The sequence below is a fragment of the Chrysemys picta genome, chromosome 3 (assembly GCF_011386835.1).
Source record: "Chrysemys picta bellii isolate R12L10 chromosome 3, ASM1138683v2, whole genome shotgun sequence".
NCBI classification, from domain to species: domain Eukaryota; kingdom Metazoa; phylum Chordata; order Testudines; family Emydidae; genus Chrysemys; species Chrysemys picta.
In genome coordinates, this window is record NC_088793.1 from 14672008 (window position 1) to 14686177 (window position 14170).

The window sequence follows — 14170 nt, forward strand, 5'->3', positions numbered from 1 at the left end:
AACAAAAGGCAGGTGCTTTGTCACAATTTCGAGGGGCTCTTGGAAAGTCAGCTCATTGGGTAAACTGTTGGAGAGCATGGGGTTCTAGATCATTGATTTTCATAGAAATGTAGGGCTGGAAGGGAGCTTGAAGTCACCGAGTCCAGCCCTCTGCGGGGAGGCAAGACCAGGTAAACCTAGACTGTCCCTGACAGGTATTTGTCCAACCTGTTCTTAAAAACCTCCAATAACGGGTATTCCACAAGCTCCCATGGAAGCCTATTCCAGAGCTTAACTACCCTCATAGTTAGAACGTTTTCCTGAATATCTAAGCTAAATCTCCCTTGCTGCAGAATAAGCGGATTACTTCTTATTCTACCTTCAGTGGACACAGAGAGCAATAGATCACAGTCCTCTTTATAGCAGCCCATAACATATTAGAAGACTGTTATCAGCTCCCCTCTCAGTCTTCTTTTCTCAAAACTAAACATGCCCAATATTTTTTTTTAAACTTTTATCAGGTTTTCTAACCCTTTTATCAGTTTTGCTGCTCCTCTCTGAACTCTCTCCGGTTTGTTCACATCTTTCCTAAAGCGTAGCACCCAGAACTGGACACGATACTCCAGTGAGGTCTCCTCACTGCTGAGTAGAACGGGACAATTACTTCTTGTGTCTTTCTTACACACTCCTGTTCCTACACTCCTTTTTCACAACTCCGTTGCATTGTTGACTCATTCAATTTGTGATCCACTATAACCATGAGACCCTTTTCAGCAGTACAACCACCTAACCTCTTATTCTTCATTTTGTAGTTGTGCATTTGATCTTTCCTAAGTGAAGTACTTTGCCCTGGTCTTTATTGAATTTCATCTTTTTCGTTGTTTGCTTGCATCTTGTTAGATTACCAGAGTTGGGGGAGGTTCTAGGTTCCTGGTTCTCTTGCATCCTGTTAGGGAACAGCACAGTTATTAGAGCTGTTTGGAAAACTGAATTTATGTTCTGCAGGAAATTCTGCCATTTCAAAATGTTGTTTTCGCTCCAAATCCGAACAAAAAGTTAAAATTTCTCGTGGAACAGAAATTCAGCAAAAATTAGATTCAGAAACATTGGATCATGTTGATAGTGTCAAAATGGTATAATATAAAACACTGAATACAATATGTCGACTGATAAATGCAGTATAGGTATAAATATATTTAAATCAATACTTTAATCTAATATCAAAGTTGAAACAGTGAGAGTCAAAACAACTCATTTTGACAATTTTCCAGTGAACACCTTGTTAAAATTGTCCCTTTTCCACAAAACATTTTGGTTTTGATGAAACTGCGTCTTCGGGTGGAAAATTGTTCCATCAAAAATTGGTCTCTTGGCTTTAATCATTGCCAACTTGAGTATAATGGCATTAGGGTGATCAGATGTCCTGATTTTATAGGGACAATCTCAATTTTGGGGTCTTTTTCTTATATAGGCTCCTATTACCCCCCAACCCCATGTCCCGATTTTTCACACTTGCTTTCTGGTCACCCTAAGTGGCATGCTAGGAAATGTGCACTGAACAAAGGACAAGAGACTGATTCCATAGTCCTTGCTAAGTGTCAGGGACTGGGATGTGGGAGATCGGACCTAGTGGTTTGAGCTGGAGCCTGGCCTAGTAGTTAAAGCTGGGAACAGGCTTTAACCACTAGGCCAAGGGTCAGAGCTGAGTCAGGAACCAAGCAGGGGAATGGGATAGGAGCAAGGCTGGGAGCAGGCAGGCACAGGGGAGATTGCAGCTGTCTGTGTAAGCGTTGAGCAGCCAACAACCTGCCGCTGCTGCTGAGCGTCAGTCAGGGCCGGCTCCAGGCACCAGCCCAGCAAGCAGGTGCTTGGGGCGGCCAAAGGGAAAGGGCGGCATGTCGGGCTGTTCGGCGGCAATTCGGAGGCGGGTCCCTCTCGGAGGGAAGCACCTGCCACCGAATTACCGCTGAAGAAGAAAGTGGCGCGGCGGAGCTGCCGCCGGAGTGCCGCCGATCGCAATTGCGATTTTTTTTTTTCCTGCCGCTTGGGGCGGCAAAACCCTGGAGCTGGTCCTGGCTTCAGTGAAGACCTGTGGGCCTCTTGCAGCCAGTTGGGCAGGCCTGCCAATCAGGCGATTCTGCCGCAGCCTAACTGGGCTCATTAACTGGCCTGAGGACTGGGCAGGCTAGCCGCAGGCTCAGCTGAGGGAACTCAAGCCTATAGTGCCTGACAGCTAAGGTCCTTTTAGGCCATGGGAGTGGGCCAGCATAGCGGCCTTTGCTCTGCCCGCTCCACCCCACCCCAGTGTAGGAGGTGTATTAGGAGTGTGCAGGGAGGAAGCAGAGGGTAGAACTGGAATGCACAGCACTCCCCAGGGCGCTTTGGCTGGCAGAACAGCCCCATCCTACTAGTGCCAATTAGACCAGTGGATCTCAGGATCAGCGGAGGTGACAGAATGGCTCAGGCCTTATTGCTGTTGGGATTTTAGCTGCTGATAGAGTTGCCCCCAATGCAAAGCCCCAGCATTGGAAGCAATTACACAGTATGAGGCATGTTTTACCCCCCCCCCCTTGTGGGTTAAATTGGGGCCAGCTGCACCAATACAGATTGTAGACAGGATCTCCACCAATGCAGCTCCCAGTGTAGACAAGGTCAGCTGTGCATGAGTTCATTGCAGATGAGGATCAGGCTCTTGACTCTTCTAAGTGACACAGAGGCTGGAAGTATCTTCACTCACTTTAAATACAGGTGTAGGTGACTAAGTGTAGTGTAATAGGAAAGCTGCCAGAGTGGATCTCCATGGGGAGGGGAGTTTTCATGCCCCCAGGACAGCAGTTCCTGGCAGTGGCATTCCAGTTTGCATTACTTATTTAGCCAAATACAAACTATCTCAGTTCCCTTCAATCATAAATTCTTTCTCAGCTGCTGATGAAAAGGTCTTTGTTTAAAATATGGAAGTGGCGGGGCCAGACTGCTATGGATTTAAGCGGTTTGTCCAATCATTGTTTAAACTTTTACAAACCTACCCTTGGCATCATTGATTTTTTCAAGGCAGTTTCAACATTAACAACCTTCTTAGCCTGCCTGCTAGCAATCTATAACCACCCCTCCGAGAGAGAACTGCTCTGGCAATACTGAAATGTGCAGGCTCCCCTCGTCTTAGAAAGACACACGGGGCCTGATTCTCAGTTTCTCTGTTTCTGTGGTTTGGGTGGGGGGTGGATACTCAGGGTCTGCCTCCTCCTGAGCACCCCCTTGTGGCCAGGGTGGCTTTGCAGCTTCCTGCCTCTGTTTCCCTCTTCAGGACTCCTTAATAAATTGTGCATACAGGCAATCCATCCCTCCGAAGGGGCTGGGTTTATCAAGATCAAAGTTCAAAACAAAACTCAGTCCCAAAATTAATTCTACAAAGTTCAACTCAATTCCCTGCTTTCAGCAGGCAACTCCCAGCCCTCCCTAGCTGGAATGTTCCCTTCTTCCCTGGAGTCCGCTTCCTCTGGCCTTCAGCCCTTTTGCTTCCTGGCCCAAACCCTTCCCAGTCAAGGGTCTTCTTCAGAAGTCTCCTGGTCTCTGTCACAGTTTCCCTTTGGATCTTGAGAGAGGCCAGTGGCTGTCTATCAGGCCCCATCTAGGGGCTATTAATAAGGCATAGTTGGGCTGGGGCTCCTTAAAGGGGCCCAGTCCACATTGTGACAGAGGCCAAAGTCCACCTTTAAGCCATTATTGCATTTCTCATACGTTGGGGCCATAGAGTGTATGTCTACACTACAGTGTAAGCCCAGGGTCAGTAGAACTCGAGTTAGTGGACAGGTTTGTTAACCTAAGGCTTGAGCATCTACACTTAGTGGTAGCCCCAGGTTAGGACTTGTTGAATCCTGGGTCCCATCCCATTATGCAGGCCCAAGTCCAACCACCCATATCCCAGACTTCCTGCTGCCCTCCCAAAATGTGGCTACTCTAGCCCTTTGTTCATGGTGCACTGTGGGAAAACTTGGCTTTCCACCAAACTTGACTTTCAAGAGAACAAAGAAAGTCAGCTCGTGGGATTGTGGGATAATTTTGGTGGAATCCCAGAGCATGAGTCCAGTGGGGCTGCGTCTATACTGCACAGCAATAAGGCTTGAGTCCTGGTTCCTGGCTTGACTCAGGCTCGGACCCTCCAGCCCTGTGGTTAGCACGATTTGTGGGTAGCTGGAAGAGGGGTTAGGCTTGAGCCTGAGTTTGAACCCTGGGCTTACTTTGCAGTGTAGATATGCCCAGAAAGGTCTGCCCAGTAGCTTGTCTGCATCACAGCAACCTCAGGACTGTACCTCTTCCTTACATCCCTCCACCTACGCATCGTCTCCAGTGACCCAGTCTTGTGAGATGCTGTTTGCCCTCACGTCCCATTTAAGCTGAGGGTCCAAGCATCCTTCCAGTATCAGGATCAAGCCCTGGAGCTGGGGACAACCTGTATTTTGTTTGGAATGGTAATGCTGTGTTTTCCTTATGTTCCCTTTCCTTTTTAAAGGCAGCACAATTTCTCTGTCTCTTTACAGCTATCCCATTCAGATGGATCATGGAACGGGGACCTTACAGTGCCGTGTAGAAGGCAGCTATATCGGTCAGTGGAAAGAAGAGAACATGTACACCTACAATTCTGGTCTCTGCCTCGAAAGGTGTCATAATTAATGAAATACCCGCTGCGTGTACAGCCGTCCCATTGGAAACCCAGGGTTGGGAGTGAGTCCCTGGAACGTTTCTGTCCTTTCTGACTATGGTCTTATTATTGTAACCTAATGACTTATTTATTGTAAATATTTCCCTCCCTCACCCATTTTTTGACCTTCACCTTTCTTTACATGTTTCAGAGTAGCAGTGGTAGATTCAATGTTTGTAATGGCTCAGCCATTCCCAGTCTCTATTCGAGCCTAAGTTGTTGGTATCTAGTTTGCATATTAATTCAAGTTCAGCAGTTTCCCGTTGGAGTCTGTTTTTGAAGCTTTTCTGTTGCAAAATTGCCACCTTTAAGTCTGTTACTGAGTGACCAGAGAGGTTGAAGTGTTCTCCTACTGGTTTTTGAATGTTATGATTCCTGATGTCAGATATGTGTCCATTTATTCTTTTGCGTAGAGACTGTTTGGTTTGGCCAATGTACATGGCAGAGGGGCATTGCTGGCACATGATGGCATATATCACATTGTTAGGCTTGAATAGAGACTGGGAATGGCTGAGCCATTACACAAATTGAATCTATTTCCCCACGTTAAGTATCCTCACACCTTCTTGTCAAACTTTCTGAAATGGGCCATCTTGATTATCACTACAAAAGTTTTTTTTCTCCTGCTGACAACAATAGCTCATATTAATTAATTAGCCTCTTAGAGTTGGTAGGGCAACTCCCACCTTTTCATGTTCTCTGTATGTACATATATCTCCTCACTATATGTTCCATTCTATGCATCTGACGAAAGCTTATGCTCAAATAAATTTGTTAGTCTCGAAGGTGCCACAAGTACTCCTGTTCTTTATATGATAACTTTCCTCCTCGTATCTAAGTGGAGGTGCACAAGAATGAGTTGTCCCTGGCTATGTACTTTTATGGCCCTTTCCCTGGAGTAGCTGAGTTTTGATGGTATTTGTGGGCTCAGTGTGTCCATTGCTCATGGGTTCACATCACTGTGTTACTAGGGCTGTGAAGATGCCCCTTCTGCTATGCTTGTCATCTGAATTGTAGCCTTTGATATAGGCCATTCCCAGGAGAAAATTGGAGGGACAGCTGCCTCACATGATTACCAATGTCTAAGGATTTGCCCTGGTGGAAGCCCAGAGTTGTTTAGGTCTGGTGGCTAAGGCACTGAACTGGGATTCTAGAGACCTGGCTTGGCTAGGAGGCTGTGGGCAGTCACGTTAGGTGACATTTTCAAAAGTGCCTAAGCCCTGTTTTCAAAAGTGACTTAGGAGCTGAAATCCCACCGACTTTGAGTGAGCCTTAAACTTCCTAAGAGCCTTATTCACATTTGAAAACAGGACTTAGGGGCTTTTGAGAAGGTTACTCTGAAGCTTTCTGTGTGCCTTATTTCCCCGGACTCTGTTTTGTATGTTTAGATTGTAAAACGCGACAGCGACTGGCTTAACGGGGTCCTGATCTCAGTTGGGGTCTCTAGGTGCTCCCATAATAATAATGTGGCAGGCTCCTGTGTCAGCTGGAGACTGTGCAATCTGGTTTTGGTGTGACCGCTTCAGTGGGTTTTTTGGGGTGTGGTTCTCAGGTTTCTGTGTTCTCATAGCATTACTAGTTGATGTACTTTGTCCTCTCGCTGTAAATCCGAACAGCTCCCCTGAAGTGAGTGGAGATACACTGGGGTAAAGTCAGTGAAGAAAGGGGAATCAGGACCCTAGTGTTGATCCTAGTCCAGTGTGCTTTTTCTACGGACTCCCCCACGTTCCTGCATTAACTGTGTCTGTTTTCCCTTCCAACAGGTTCGCAGAACATTAGCTTTTCAGTGTTTAACAAAGGAAAGTGAGTAACAGAAACGTTGCCCCGTTCATCTGTGGTTTCCTATGGTAGTACGGCTGCATTTCTGGGTCCAGAAAGAGTACTGGGATACATTTCATAGAACTTGCTTATACATACCTATCCACGGCCCTTTACTGTCTGAATGGGATGAACTGATCATTAGATCTGAGGATGGCAATGAGAAGCAAGTTCCCCCTAGAGAATATTGAAAGGATCTGGGGGTCTCCTTGCCATTGTTTAAGTGCACAGAACAGGGGTATCCATTCAATACAGATGGGCATAATCCCCTGTCACCAATCTTCTACGCATGCAGGGTGGCTGAGTGACTTGTGGACATCTATTTCTCTTAGATGGGCCAAAACCAGAACCTCAGTTGTGAATGTTAGGGGTGGGGAAGGAGGGAGGGGTTGGTTCTGGTCCAAATGCAGTATCAGAAGGGGTGTATGGCAGCTGATGCCCGGTGAGATTTCTATGAGGGTTTTGCTTTAAACAGTAGAAGAGCCTTGTTCCCAATGGCTTGATCAAACCTGGGACCCCTGGAGCTTAATACATGAGCCTCTACTGCCTGAGCTAAAAGACACATCTCTCTTAGCCAAGCCTGTAGCAGATTCATCAATCTAGCTGGTCTAGCTGCCACTAGAGGGGGACAGAGTGCCACACCGAGCAGGCACGGGTTACACATGGGCTAGTCACTTAATCTCGCTGCACCCGTTTTCTCTACCTCATCATGGTGTTGAGACTTAATGCTTATGAAGAGGCCAGATTGCCCCCACAACTCCAACAGGATGTGCAGGGAATGTTGTTCAGGGTCGAAGGCGCTTCGCACACTCCCTGCATAGGCTAGGGACAGTCTCTGCACTTTCCTTTTCCTTCCATGTGTCTCCAAGACTGCAAGCTGCCCCAGAGGGAGTGGGGACAAGGTGCACCATGACCCACACCCCCTCACATACAAACTGTGGCCAGGGGAACATGCTTGTCTATTCAAAAGGATGATACAGTCTGTGTGTACCCCACTGGTCCAATGTGTGATAGGTCTCCCCACGCCATGCCCAAGTCACTGAGGAAATGAGTCTGGCACAGGTATCAACTTTGGAATCTAGCTTTTTAGCTCAACCTTTAGAGACTCATGTGTTCAGTCCTGGAGGTAGTTGGTTCAATCCCTGATGTTGGCCAGCGTGGTTTGCTATCCATTCTGCATTTGCTGGAACTCTGGGAGGCACCCATTGTGTATGCTGACGCCATCCCTATGCCAGTGGTTAAATGCTACCAGCTGGCCCGCAATACACTCAGGTTAGAGCTGGTTGGAAAACCAACATTTTTCCCGTTGAGTTTTCTGTGAGAAAAATCACCGAAAATTTTTGACTGCAAAATGTTGGGTTTTTGGGAACGTTTTTAGTTTCTTTTGACTTGGAATGTCACGTTGCATTTTTTCGACACCAAAAACATTTCAATTTTCCATTTTTGGATTTTAAGACCCCCCCCTTCCCTTCTCTCCCTTCTTTTACTTTTCTACCCTTTTCGACTGAAAGAAAAGGGAAAAGGCAAAGTATCTGAAAGTGGGAAAAAAACACCTTTTTACCATTACCCACCTGCAAAAAGTAGGAAAACTGTAAGAAAGCGTGAGACAGTAGATTTTGATTTCAACAAAACTGCATTTGATAATGGCAAAAATTTTCAGTTGAAGAATTTCAACGAGCTCTAATTTGGATGCTTGAATGAACACTGCTCTATATGGGTGAAAAGTAGCATTTGCTATCCTAGAATAACTGTGTTTTCCTGTGTTTATTCTGAGATGTCCCGTTCAGCTTCCCTGGTACTATGGAGAGATCTACCCTCAGCTCAAATTCCAAGGAGTTTCACAGGCCTTTCTCTCATGTTACAGGTCGATGGTACACAAGGATGCTTGGCTCATCAGTGCCAAACAGGAGCTTTTCTTGTATCAGACATTCTCAGGTGCTGTACATTGCTGCCCCAATGACTTCCCTGTCCTATGACAAGTCCAAAGAGGCTTTTGAAGAAAATCTTTCTATTATTCTTCCCAATGTTATTGTGCCTTTGATCCTTGTGTGCATTTCCCTTCGGATTCAGTGGGAGTTGCTCTCGTGTAGACAGAGAGCACAAAAAGGACCTCAGGATGAGATACAAAATCTAGCCCTCTATCTTTCTATGAGCTAAGGTTGAGGGGTGCCCAGATTTCCTGTCTCTTCCTGCTTTCATTGCGTGCTGAACTGAACTCCCCAAAATTGCAGCCTAGATATTGGGGCTCGGGCTTAACCCCGGGCTCTGAGACCCTCTCCCTTTGTGGGCTCCAGCCCGAGCCCGAACTGCTATTTTTAGTGTGCTAGCACAAGCAGAGCTAGCACATCTCTCTGTCTGCTCTGGGAAGCCCCCTCATGTAGATGTACCCTTTGTCTCCAGCTTTGTGGGTGGCTCTGAAATCTCTAAAGGGTATTGAGCAGGAGAACCCTAACAACAGGAGAACCAGCAGGTCTGGAGATGGGGTGATGATCAAGCAACCCCACTATTTCTCCTGCCAGACCTACACGAGGTGCCTGACCCTGCTCGGCCCCCTCAAATCCTACCGAAGTTGGTGGGAGTTGGTCTTCGACATGCAGGGGGCTTTGGATAGGATGAATCCGCTGAAAATTACTTCCTGACCATCCCCTAGCTGATTGTATTGTATCTCTTGAGTTTCAGTGTGAGAGTCAAGCATTCTGGGCAAAGATATATCACAGACTACTGTAGTATTGTCTTGTACTGAGTAAAGCATTGTATTGTAAAACACATGGACGTGCAGTTTCCAGCTCTCTAGACAATAGAAAATTAAATCCTCAGTAGCTGCTGTCATGGCTAAGTAATGTCGATGATCTTCAAAAAGAATCTGGGTCTAAAACTCAAAGTACAACCACAGATCTAAGTTTCATGGACCATAAAGCACTTGGCTTTGATTACTTGTGGCACCTTAGAGACTAACAAATTTATTAGAGCATAAGCTTTCGTGGACTACAGCCCACTTCTTCGGATGCATAAGTGGGCTGTAGTCCACGAAAGCTTATGCTCTAAGGCTACATCTACACTACAGGGGGGGTCGATTTAAGATACGCAAATTCAGCTACGCGAATAGCATAGCTGAATTCGACGTATTGCAGCCGACTTACCCCGCTGTAGGGACGGCGGCAAAATCGACCTCTGCGGCTTCCCGTCGACGGCGCTTACTCCCACCTCCGCTGGTGGAGTAAGAGCGTCGATTCGGGGATCGATTGTCGCGTCCCGACGGGACGCGATAAATCGATCCCCGAGAGGTCGATTTCTACCCGCCGATTCAGGCGGGTAGTGTAGACCCAGCCTAATAAATTTGTTTTAGTCTCTAAGATGCCACAAGTACTCCTGTTCTTTTTGCGGATACAGACTAACACGGCTGCTACTCTGAAACTTGGCTTTGATTGCTATCCTGGATAGGACAAGGCTAGAAAAGACCATTTGGCTCATCCAGTCTGAACAGGTTTCAGGGCTGCCTGCTATATCTTTCCCACTAAGGCCTGATCTCACCATTGATTGCAACTACTGTAACTAATGGACTGGTGATTTGTGATGTGCACATGTATAAAGTACTTGGTTTAAAGGATTTAGAGGGACCCCCTTGATGGCTGAATTATTAATATGGCCCTTAAATGGATGGATTAGAAAAAATTTAGACTTGGGAAAGCTAAGGTCATCTCTCCACAAAAGTGTGATTCAGTGTTTAGAACTGCAGTTGCTCCATCTAACTACAGTACCTGTGTGTGCATGAGAGATGAGGAATGCTAAACAGCCACGCTGACATCTAGTGGGAAAATAACCACATTGTCCATGCAAACAGAGACTAGAGGTCAAATCTGAGCATTCACAACTTCCATTTATATCACTGGCAATTGCCAGAGGTTCAGCATCTTTCAGGATTTGGCCCTAAACGCTAAGATTAACAGCATCATAGTCAACTGTTTGAAAGTTCAATTAGAGAGCCAAGGTGGATGAGGCACTATCTCTTATTGGACCAGCTTCAGATGGTGAAAGAGAGAAGCTTTCAAGCTGACACAGAACATTTCTTCAGGTCTGGTCTCACCCACCTTGCCTCTCTCTCATATCCTGGGACCAACACGGCTACAACAACACTGCTGACAGAAAGTTCACAACAGTCAAATCTGTGGGTTAAATTCAGCGGCCAGCTTGACAGTCTAAAACAATGGTTCTCAACCAGGGGTACATGTAGCCCTGGGGGTATGCAGAGGTCTTCCAGGGGTACATTAAGTCATCTAGATATTTTCCTAGTTTTACAACAGGCTACATAAAAAGTACTAGCAAAGTCGGTACAATGTAAAATTTCATACAGACAAAATGAGAAAGTAATAATCTGTCAGTAACAGTGGGCTGTGACACTTTTGTATTTTTATGTCAGATTTTGTAAGCAAGTAGTTTAAGTGAGGTGAAACTTGGGGGTGCGCAAGACAAATCAGATTCCTGAAAGGGGTACAGTAGTGTGGAAAGGTTGAGAACCACTGGTCAAAAATAGTTTAATTTCATCTGCTTCTGGCCTCCTCAGGATGTGAATTATACCAGCTTGTAAGAGCTATCATATCCCTCCTTAAATTGTCCTTTAGCTGAGCTATATCTATAGGATTAAATTAATCCTTGCTGTAATTCCACTGGTTTCCTGGATGAATTCGGGCTAGGGATGACTTTGGGCCAGTTAGTTTCTCGAAGCCTGCTCCCCCTGAGGTCAGTGCAAGTGTTACTTTTAGTTTTAATGGAAGCAGGAGTGGGATGGACCTTTCCTAATGCACGTTAGCTAGGTCCATTCTCCAAGTCTCCTTTTCCTTCCTCTATAGAGATAGCATCTGTGTTTCCAGTCTCGGGAAGCCTAGGAGGAGGAAGTGACCTCACAATCACAGGAGACTTCTTTGACCAGCCTGTGCAGGTCACAGTTGCAGGTAACAATGTAGAAATCAGTTTTGGATACTACAGTGATGGAATGAAGACCACAGACCAAATTCATAGAATCATAGAATATTAGGGTTGGAAGAGACCTCAGGAGGTCATCTAGTCCAATCCCCTGCTCAAAGCAGGACCCACACCAACTAAATCAACCAACTAAATTCTGCCTTCGGTTACACCCGTGCCACCATATTGAATGCCCAGTTGGACATGCATTCAGAGGAGCCAGCTCCCTTAAGGCCTGATTCTCTAATAGTACTTGCTCCAGCAACTCCTACTGCAGTTGAGTCAAAGTAGGTGGGACTACACGTACAGGTAAGTACCATGGTAGTGGACATAAGAACCATGGTACTTGCTGTATGAGAGGCCCTCACTGCTGTGAATTCAAATGAATAATTGTCTTCAGATATACACTCTCTGTTTGGTGTGATGTTGCCCTTGTTTGAAGGTGATGCAGTGCAGCTCTGCTAATCTCTTTCAGAATCAAAGGGGGCTCATCCCTTAAACAGTTTAGGCCTGGATTTATGTTCTTCAGTCTCATTCTGCATATACCGACTTCTCCTTTTCCCACTGTCAGGTGTTCCCTGTGAAATCAAGCACTGTTCTCCCCGGAAGATTACCTGCACTACTGGACCCATTGATGAAACCAGAAGAATTGCTGCATCCCAAGCAGGTACAGTATTTCTAAGAGCAAAGGCCCTGCTTGGCAAACTGCTGTGCTGCCATTTGGAAATGGGGTAGAGACTTCATTCTGTGTTTGGTGGTGGGATGGATAAAAATGGGGTTATCCAAAACCTACTGATGTCACATCACATGGGTTTTCAGTAGCAGGGTAGCCTCTCCTGGGTTTGCTGACCAGACTTCCCAGTTTGCTAGGGATTTCTGGGTAACATCTGAACCTAGGAACTCTGGACTAACCCGATGATACTCCTCAGTTTTTCCCCTGATATCCATGAGTCTGCCCCTCCTGACAAGTCTCCTTTATTTCCAGTCTATTTTCCAGGGGTCTTTTGTTTTCTGATCCCTTTTGGAGTCCCTGAGAATTCTAATTCTTTTTCCTTTTGCTTCAATGTACTGACCATCGCACCTTGGCTGGGGAGTGCTGGAGGCACTATACTTTGAAGACCTGTGGTACTTTTTTTTATTTGCTGGAGGGGACTCTATAGATCAAGGCGTCGTCTCTCCAGTGTTCCTAGCCTGGAACTAACGTTGATCCCATTAATAGGTCCCAAAACAGCTCTTGTCAGAGATTATTATCCAGCAACCCATAGACTGTGGCCTGCAGCTTTTTCATTGTTTTGCTATTAATTCTCTCATGTGCTGTGGACTTTCCATTAGCCAGGCTGACTAGATTCTTGATATTTTTTTTAACTTCCCAGGAAACAGAGGGCTTCTCTTTGAAGTCTGGGATGATGCAGCAGGCACTGATCTAACTGAAACAGCCCCTGGATATAGATGGCAGATTGTTCCTAATGCCAGCTCTCCAGAAAGATTTCTCTTTCAGGCACAGCAGTCATTCAGGTATTCAGTGGTCTCAAAAGGAGATGAAAACTTGGTATGCACCTTTAGCAGCGGAAGAAGTAGCAATGGCACATTCCAGTCCTTTTTAACAAGCTTTACTGCCCAGCTCTGAGGATTCCAATCAAATCTTTGCTCGATACTTGAGTTTTTAGGTCCCTTTGAAATTCAAAAAATGCAGTGACATGTTTTATCCCATATTTTTCATCTTCATTGAATTGCCTTGCTTGGAGAACCCGGGACAGAGTGGTGTAGGAGGAGTTTCTGAGTTCCAGGGGCATGATCCTGGGCCACCAACTGACTCCTATTTCTGTACGTCTTGGTTTTGCCCAGGACTAGAGATAGAAGTGATGAAATACCTCAAAGGAGAGCGCTCTTGAGATAGAGCCAGCTCAATCAGAAGCAGAAAGTATTGCATCTGGAAAGGAGCTCTGTGTGCCAAAAGGCTGGAATAGGCACGTTGGGCCAGATCCTCATCTGGTGGGAAGCAACATAGCTCCAGGTTAATGGAGCAACACCACTTTACTCCTGCAGAGGAGCTGACCCTTAGAATTTTGGGGTGCACGTGATCTGACCCTTTTGAGAGTTATCCATTGAGAGTTGTGTTTTGTTTTGCAGAAATACTCACAAACATTTTCACCTTTCTGACATTTGCACGTGCCTCTCCCTTGAACTTGTGTAGGTTTCCAACATGAACGCTTTTTCCTACTCAGCAATGGGGATGATTCTGCTTTTAAAAAAAACAACAGTCTATTTTCACTTTTTTGGGGGAAATATTTGTGCAATGTCATAATTTTTTTCCCTGTGAAAACAGGTCAGATTTTGAGTCCCTAAAAACTGGTAAAAGCTATTGAATTTGAGTACCTTTGCACGTTGTTACAAATATTTCCCCCTTCCTGTTAATAAATGGGAGAAACCAGCTTTTTGTCCGGGATTTCGCACTGCTTTTATCTGACATGGATATTCTTCTGCTGCCTAGCTCACGACTACGTGGATTCTTTGTGGCACCACAGACAAATAATTACACCTTCTGGATTCAGGCGGATGGCAGGGCTTCCTTGCACCTAAGCCTGTCAGAAGACCCAGGAAAAAAGGTATTTCATTAGGGCAGCAAAAATAGGAAGTGCAGGATATGGAAAAGTTGCATTTACAGTCGGGGCGGCTTTATGTTTTTTGCCGCCCCAAGCATGGCAGTCAGGCGGC

The 14170-nt window shown here is 45.9% G+C and overlaps 1 protein-coding gene across 3 annotated transcripts in view; it reads left to right on the forward strand.

Annotated features, from left to right (window-relative positions):
- The window catches only part of PKHD1 (PKHD1 ciliary IPT domain containing fibrocystin/polyductin), a 380982-nt gene that overhangs the window by 19693 nt on the left and 347119 nt on the right, over window positions 1-14170 (forward strand). For all 3 annotated transcript variants that reach the window (XR_010599356.1, XM_065587493.1, XM_065587494.1), the window contains exons 9-15: window positions 4518-4582; window positions 6442-6481; window positions 8361-8431; window positions 11344-11445; window positions 12027-12122; window positions 12829-12970; window positions 13947-14061. Coding sequence is in view for 2 of the 3 variants with exons in the window: in XM_065587493.1 (XP_065443565.1) it covers window positions 4518-4582; window positions 6442-6481; window positions 8361-8431; window positions 11344-11445; window positions 12027-12122; window positions 12829-12970; window positions 13947-14061 (631 nt within the window). In the remaining variant the exon portion in view is untranslated. The remainder of the gene's footprint in view (window positions 1-4517; window positions 4583-6441; window positions 6482-8360; window positions 8432-11343; window positions 11446-12026; window positions 12123-12828; window positions 12971-13946; window positions 14062-14170) is intronic.